This window comes from Orbicella faveolata, unplaced genomic scaffold (assembly GCF_042242905.1).
Source record: "Orbicella faveolata isolate gen_17 unplaced genomic scaffold, um_ofav_v1 contig_15, whole genome shotgun sequence".
Taxonomy (NCBI): Eukaryota; Metazoa; Cnidaria; class Anthozoa; order Scleractinia; family Merulinidae; genus Orbicella; species Orbicella faveolata.
Window position 1 is genome coordinate 1,921,124 of NW_028301542.1, and position 8,550 is coordinate 1,929,673.

Genomic DNA, 8,550 nt, shown 5'->3' on the forward strand with positions numbered 1-8,550 from the left:
GAACAGTAAACAACAGTCACCATCAAAAAGATTTTTTATTAAAAATGAATTTAGTCGTCAATTAAATGCTTTTCAGAAGAAATAGCAAAATGCTACCGTATTCACTCCCCCTTCCCCGTATCCCTATCTACCCTGGAAATCCCCTGGAAGGGAAAAAATTGTCACTTGTGCAACCCGCGGTTTATTTTCGCGCCCTTTTCTTCTGCTTGTGAGTCGCTGACCAATCAGACGCTTTGTAGCTTATGACGTTGATCGAGGGGAAAAAATTATTTCTTTTCTCTGCTTTTCTTACGTAAAAGTATTGCTGAAAAAAGCTTAAAAAGTTTGGCATTGGTGTGTTGAGAGTCCTGAAAATCGACAAGAAGAAACTTGGAAGATCCGTTTTGCATACTTTGGATACTAAGACAGTTTTGTAACGGAGTAATTACCCTTTTCCTGGGGTTTACGGTAAGCATTTCAAGTTTGAAAAATTACGCTGAATCCATGTTGAACATACTGAAAAAACCTTTCACAACTAAACGATAGAGACCTCTGTGTTTGTGGTAGTTTGTAATTCTTTTGATGTTTCGTTGGGTCTGTTTTTTAAGACTTATAAAATAATTCATGCGTTTTAAGAAAGCCAATTTCCAATGTGAAGATGAAAGTAAAGCAAGCATAAGTTTAAAATATTTGCTTTGAAAGCACGCAGGATTTAAACCTATACAGAAATCTTACAATCTTATTTACGCTTATTGACCATGAATAAAAGATAGTATCTGACTTTTCTTTTTTTTCTGTAATTCTCGTACTTTGTTGACAGCGGGGACTAGCAGTTGAAACAAAATAGGCTTGCCTGTGATCATGGCCGGAGCTCTATCAGAGTACGAGCTTCTACGGCTGAGAAACATAAAGAGGAACCATGAATTCATGAAAAGTCTTGGTAAGTGTTTCATTTCGAACGATGAACAGGCCATATTTATCAGAAGTAAACATTTGTATTTTTTTCCCATAAGAGTAAAAACAAATAAGAAGTTTACACTAGATTGGATTTCTCATTGGTTTTACTTAGTACCAGTGGCTGTTATGGGGAAGGAAATTTGGAGGCTTGCTGACGCCTTTTTTGATGGAAAATGTGAGGGAGTTGACAGATTTCGATATTTGATCTAAGTAAAAAAGAGTATATATTTCATTTGCCGAGGATAGTAACACAGATGAAGATGGTAATAGAGCTTTAATTTCTTGCTACTTCCTTAGCTATTTAGCGGCACTGGTGATTACTTTATAGCAACGCATTTATCCATGTATTTTCTTAATTATCAGGTTAAATTCTCGTTTTTTTATCAATTTTTGCAGGACTTCCTGTTCCCGCAGTTCCTGCTGGTCTTCCAAGTCGCACGCGCAAAACACCTGCTAATAAACTAAAGGAAGTATCCATCAGTCAAGATGACGAAAGCTCAAGTGAAAGTGGTGACGACAGCGACGAGGATTGGGTTCCAGGATCAGAAGAAGTTAGAAGACGAAATAAAATGATAAAGAGATTTATCCCAGGTTAGTCTGGCAGGTTTCCCCTTGTCAAGCGGGGCAACGACTTAGTTTCGACAAAGAAAGCAGTCACTGTGTGCGAGAGTTGCTGCATGTAACTCATTAACTTTCGCCATAATAATACAAAACAAAACAAACAGATATTCGAGACTTGGACCAGCTATTTCTTGCTGAGACAGGGAAAGCTCCTAATCAAATCCGGGCGATTGCGTGGCTGAGTATTTGTGCCTCGATTCATAATCTCTTTTTTGTGGTCTCTCTCCTCTTCTCAACCCGCCCCTACCCTCTTCTTCCGGCCAGGGCCCAGGGCCCGAACCCGCACCGCTCGATCCAGAGCCAGCGCGCCAACCATTAAGTCACCGCGCGTCCAACTGTCCCTTTTATTTAAATTAAAATTACGTTAGTTGAAGGTAATCAGGTAGTCACTTTGGTTTTGGCTTTACTACGGTGTGAGTTTGGCTGAGTAGTCTAATTGGTAAGTAATTCGTCTGGTTTTGGTTTTATGACACTCAATTGAAAACTGCTCTATGGAAAGCAACTAAGTGTTATAATTTGTTATCTCCACTTTCTATTCTTTTCTCTTCATGTTTTAGACATATTTCTTTACCTCTTCTCTTTTCTTGACTCCTCTTTCCTTCGCCTCTCTTTCCCGTTCTTTTGTTTAACACTTTTATATTCAGCTTTTTCTATATACTAACATACGTCGCTTGCCCTTTTTTTTGTAGATTTTAGACCAAAACCTCAAACCGTTCCTGTCCTGAAAAGACGAAAGGAATCCAGCAAAATGGTAGTAATAATTTAATTGTAGTGCAAGTAGCCGAACTAGGCAACCATACCCATTCAGTAACCTTCAGGGATACAAAATAAATAGTATCGGTTTCTCACCATTTAGAAAAGGCCGAAAGAAGAAAATTAGGACTCAGTAAGTATTGATATCAGACTGTCAGAGTCCCATAATAAAAGCCTTTGGAGACGCTGTGGCTCTTGCTTTGTTTACCCTCCCTTCAAAAAGAAAAACGCGAATTGGTGTATGTTTTCGGATGGTTGTTTTGTGTGTCTTCGTCTTTCAAAACGTGTAGGTTGAGAACGAAGAAAACGATTTCCCAAGCGCATTTGATGAACTGGGGCAATTAGGCGAGGAAATAGACTTTATTTCAGAAGAAAATGTTGTGATTTCTGGACAAGGAAGGGAAAAGAAGAAGACTGCAAATAAACAGCTCGTCGAGAAACGTATTCAATATGCCACTCGTGGAAAAAAGCACTCATATTGTGAGCCTGAGGTTCCAGATGATGACCACTACATTTGTGAGTGGAATAATTATCATTCCTTAAATACTTTAGACATTGTTTATCCTGGCGGGTTTGTTACGGCTTTTACACTGGAGTGAATCGCGAGCCTAAGTAAATGCTGTTCACCAGGCTCCTGTGTTCACCTGTTCAGTGCATTTGGGCTGCTTTGTGATCGTAGTTTTTATCCTGATGCTTTAAATGAAATAAGCTCCTCTAGTCACCCTTTCAAAATTGTCGATCGAGTGGTAATTTAAGAACACGCCCTCCCCACTCTCCACACATACAGACATCACCTCCTGCCTGACCTTTTAATGATTCGAGATGGTACGAAGCGCGTAAGGTGATTTATCGTTAAATTGTCTACCTCTAATGGACACAGGGTTTTTCATTTTCTTCACTTTCACTCTTGGAATAAATTGATTTGTGTTTTTTTGTATTGTTTAGTTTGTGAAGAGTGTCAAGACCTCCATTATGGTGATTGTCCAGTGCATGGCCCTTTGCAGATTATAGTTGACGAGACTATGGAAGAAAATTCTAATTTGTCATCTGCAGTGGCATCACTACCACCAGTTCTTAAAATAAGCCAGTCATCTATTCCTGGAGCTGGTTTCGGCGTTTTCAGTGCTTCTGAGATTCCAAAAGGAGTACGATTCGGTCCCTATAAAGGAAAAAAGATAGGATGGGAGCACATCTCAGATGAAACAAATACGAGTTATATGTGGGAGGTAGCGTTTTATTATACCATCCTAATGTGAAAGTAATGATCATAAAGGACATAAGCTCTCTTGATGAGCATGTCTTGCTCGGTGAGTAAATGTCGAGCGGAAATTTGCGGACAAACTTGCGGGACCAGATACTACCTTTTAAAGTAGGGCATAAATCACTTTACATAATACAACGTTTAATTCTCGGTTATCTAATTTCTGAACGGAATTCTAAACCGAAACTCGATTCGTAGGGAAATATCGCGGTGAATCGCCGGAGTACCGAGGGTGATCCGTTACATTCCGGCCGGGGCAAAACGCGCCTGTGACAATATGGAGCTTTTGAACAGTAAAAATTTTCAATACATAATTAAATTTGAAATTATCTATTTATCATTTTTCTACTTCTGACGGATTTCTGTATGTGCGTCCAGCCGAGCGTATACAGTTATACCGTAAGCTCCAGGAGCAACACTACAGTATTAATTTTGCTTTTTTAGATTGTTAAAGATGGTAAATTCAGTCATTTCTTGGATGGTCAAGATGAAAGCCATGGCAACTGGATGCGGTTTGTAAATTGCTCTCGATGTGAGGACGAACAGAACTTGGTGGCTTATCAGTTTAGAGGGGAGATTTACTACCGTACTTACAAGCCAGTAACCCCAGGGAAAGAGCTGTTGGTGTGGTACGGAGAGAGCTACGCCAAAGATTTAGGAATATCTCCCTGCGACAATCTGGATCGAAGTATTTCAATAGGTATTAAACCAGCAGAGTCAACGACCTAAGTACTAAGTGTTTTTTAATCTTCTTTCAAATTTTGCTTTCGATTAGTTTGTTACAAAACATTTAGAAGTGGAATAAGACATTTGAAAAATTAAGAATGCTCTATGTCAACAAGCACACTAGCTTGATGTTTGCACGAAAGTACCAAGTGAATGAACTTAGGACTGCCGAAGATAACAAAGTCACCGAGTGTTAAGATCAGGAGCAGTCAAGATCCGTCAAGTATTAGTCATGACATCACAAAAGAGCAGGATAAGTAGTCACAAAAAAAAGCATGATAAGTAGGTGTGCTGGGGCCCGTTTCTCGAAAGCCCCGTAAACTTTTCGGGCCCGTAAAGCCATAGCAAAATCTCGAACCTTACGATAACAGAGCTGTTTTATTCACATATTCTTAATATGAACAGAGGTCCTCTTCATACAAGAAGTTTCAGGCGCATACACTTTTCTCGTTTTAGATACAGATGAACTGAAAATGTCTTTACGGGCCCGAAAAGTTTCCGGGGCTTTCGAGAAACGGGCCCCAGGTCGGTCAAGTACTAGTCAAAATATAGCTCATGAATAAAATGCGTGCGAAACTTCTTAATTTATTCGGAACATGTCTTTACAATTACGCTTCGATACCAACTGGATTAAGACTGTTGGAAACGCGAAATTTATCTATATTTTCAACCAGAAAAGACAGCCAAAAACGCCATAAACGCCACTTTTTGGTTCTTCCTTTTCTCCAGGAGCTCTCGTGGGTCTCTCGTGGATCACGGGGTACTTAACAGATTAGGAAGCTATTGTGTTTTCAAAATTAAAGTGCGCTTCCATCTAGCCAAGTCATTCACTGAAACTCACTTGCTAGATCAAAAAAATCTTGAGCTTTGGTTTATTCGAAACGTTATTACTCGTGGAAACGGCTTTTATGAACGTGAACGATCCGCAAACTTCTTCGAACGCTTGTTGAACTTTTCGAGAATGTTGATTGAAATAAAACCATATACCGTCCAGACAAATGATTGGGGCGCGTATTTTATAGCCTGAACTTTCTATTTGTATTTAAAATTGCCTTCAAACTCTTTTCTGCAGTACCGAGCGGCAACCATCAACAGTTCAAGCTGGTTCGGTTCCTCGCTCCTAGACTCGCACTATACGAAATAAAAATACCTCGAGTTATCTATATTTTATCATTCATTTAATACAGCTGTTTAATACAGTTAGCTCTTTTGTGACGTCATACTAGTACTTGACTGCTCTTGACTGCTCCTGATCTTGGTTGATCCTAAAAGAGGTGCCAAACACACCTTTAACACGACTGGAACGCCTATTTATTGCCAGAAGTGTAAATTCCTCTCAAATTATTATCTACTTGAGTTTCAGATGTCACTAACTGGCGGGGTTTCGTTCCCAGTTCAGGAAAAAATGTGAAAAATAAATATTACCTTGAAGTGAACTTATTATAGATGACTTTAGATATCAAAAGCAACTCAAATGGCATTAATTTATTGTGCAGAGTTAAACAGTGCGAAATGTTCTTGGATATGTCTATCCTTATTACGTTTAAAAATTCAATTCTTTTATTTCTAGGAGTTGGCTACACCTGCGAGGGCTGTGAACGGATGTATACTTCCTTAAACTTTCTACAGAGACACAACAGATACTACTGTTCATCCAGAACAATTACAAAAATCTGCGAATGTAAACTCTGTGGGAAAAAATTCACATCGTTATATGATTTAAACAACCATACTAGTACTCATGCAGATGAAAAGCAGTATCAGTCTAAACGATGCAACAAGACGTTAACTCAATCTACCCATCGGAATAAGATCTTCCGTACACAACCAGGTGAAAAGCCATATCAGTGTCCACAATGTAACAAGGCGTTTAACCAGTCTGGTCATCTGACCACGCACCTCCGTACTCACACAGGTGAAAAGCCATATCAGTGTCCACAATGTAACAAGGCATTTAACGAGTCTGGTGCTCTGACCAAGCACCTCCGTACTCACACAGGTGAAAAGCCATATCAGTGTCCACAATGTAACAAGGCGTTTAACGAGTCTGGTGCTCTGACCACGCACCTCCGTACTCACACAGGTGAAAAGCCATATCAGTGTCCACAATGTAACAAGGCGTTTAACCAGTCTGGTGATCTGACCACGCACCTCCGTACTCACACAGGTGAAAAGCCATATCAGTGTCCACAATGTAACAAGGCGTTTAACAAGTCTGGTCATCTGACCACGCACCTCCGTACTCACACAGGTGAAAAGCCATATCAGTGTCCACAATGTAACAAGGCGTTTAACCAGTCTAGATATCTGACCAAGCACCTCCGTACTCACACAGGTGAAAAGCCATATCAGTGTCCACAATGTAACAAGGCGTTTAACGAGTCTGGTCATCTGACCACGCACCTCCGTACTCACACAGGTGAAAAGCCATATCAGTGTCCACAATGTAACAAGGCGTTTAACCAGTCTGGTCATCTGACCACGCACCTCCGTACTCACACAGGTGAAAAGCCATATCAGTGTACACAATGTAACAAGGCATTTAACGAGTCTGGTGCTCTGACCAAGCACCTCCGTACTCACACAGGTGAAAAGCCATATGAGTGTCCACAATGTAACAAGGCGTTTAACAAGTCCAGTAGTCTAGCCACGCACCTTCGTAGTTATCAGTGCAGGTAACTTGCCATACTATTTTTCCAAAAAAGGTTTCGTGTACAGTTTATTTTCTTCTTAGAAGAGACATGTACATGATATGAAACTACTAGAGTATTGAAAGTACGTAGTCTCCAACTATTCCGGACGGCAAAAGCTACTCAATTTCTTGGGCTTTGTTTAGCCTGATTATACCAAGTTAGTTGACCGAAGTACTTTTTGTTCAATTAAAGCTTTCTTTAACTTTTCATATGTGGATAGCTGCCATTGCCTTTATTAATGAGATAAACCCTTGTACCCCAATCCCTCAGATTGGAAGTTTTCGAGTCAGTGCTTTTCCTCAGTTAGAAGTAACCAATAATAAAGCTGGCGTCCAACGGGGGCGTCCAACGGGGACGGAGAAGGGGAGGCAACCGATTAGACTTAAATTCGAATTTATACGGGCAGCTTCGTTCTTGAAACGTGCTGCGCAACACTGTTGCATTACAAGCTGAAAAGCGTCATTGTGCTTACTATCAGCTGTGTTGCAACAATCTGCGGCAACACGTTACACAAAAATGAACTCATCGTGTGTAGGTCAGCGCCATAATTGACAGTTATTCCCCGCAGCGGAGGTGGCCAGTGGAGAGGGCTTCGCAGCTCGGTAAATATCCACCACTCGCCACCGATACTGAGGGGAATTATTGTTTGAGTATATACCAAACCAGGAGGATAAAAAATCCGCAAAAATTGACTCAGAAGACTGCAAAAAATGTGACCCTCGCTTCGCCAGCTCGGAATAGCAAACACTATCCCGAGTTTGAGTAACCAATCAGAATTCGCGTAAAGCACTATCCACTGGCTTGGTATATACAGTCTATAAAAAGTCTTGGGAACCTTTATTTCGTATGACAGTGTTGGCAATGAACGGAAAAACTTTGCTAAGAAGGTGAATAATCTCAAGACAAAACTTGCAGCTTGGCGTTCGCGTAAACTTTCTCTGTTTGGACGGTGCTTGATTTCGAAAACCCTAGGATTATCTCAAATAATTGTTTATTCGGCTTCCATGCTTGACATTCCAAATAATTACGCATCTGTAATCCAATCGCTACTTTTCCAGTTCTTATGGAAAAACAAACCAGATAAAATCATGAGACAAGTCTTATATCACGACTATGGCGATGGTGGTTTGCAGGTCACTAATGTTGAAATTATGTTTAAGTCCTTGCGCTTAGGCTGGATCCAGCGTCTCCTCAAAAATAATGACGAGGAAGACGATACCTGGTCAGCAATTCCAAAATTTTATTTTAACAAGTATGGGGGTCTTAATTTTCTCTAACGCTCCAACTATGATAAGAAATTTCTAAAAGATTCAGACATACCATCCTTCTACAAGGATATCTTGTTTTCTTTCCTGATTCTAAAAAGTCTCTATAACTCTAAGGAGGAACAAGAGATGATTCTCTTTAATAATAAAGAGATCCTCGTTGACGGGAGAACTGTTTTTTTTTTTACCACGACTGGGTCGAAAACGGTGTCTTCACGCTGCATGATGTAATCGACGCCAGTGGCAATTTTTTACCACTTGAACAGTTCCAACAGCGTTATGGAATTAATTACAA

The 8,550-nt window shown here is 40.2% G+C and overlaps 1 protein-coding gene across 1 annotated transcript; it reads left to right on the forward strand.

The window, feature by feature from the left end:
- The first annotated feature begins 292 nt into the window (after positions 1–292).
- LOC149113090 (uncharacterized) lies at positions 293–7,199 on the forward strand. The gene is made up of 8 exons (XM_089287860.1): positions 293–447; positions 800–919; positions 1,333–1,527; positions 2,247–2,308; positions 2,601–2,826; positions 3,256–3,536; positions 4,016–4,271; positions 5,868–7,199. Exons 2-8 carry the CDS (start codon positions 841–843, stop codon positions 6,974–6,976), a joined length of 2,208 nt encoding a protein of 735 aa, XP_089143986.1. The 5' UTR covers positions 293–447; positions 800–840; the 3' UTR covers positions 6,977–7,199.
- Positions 7,200–8,550: the final 1,351 nt, after the last annotated feature.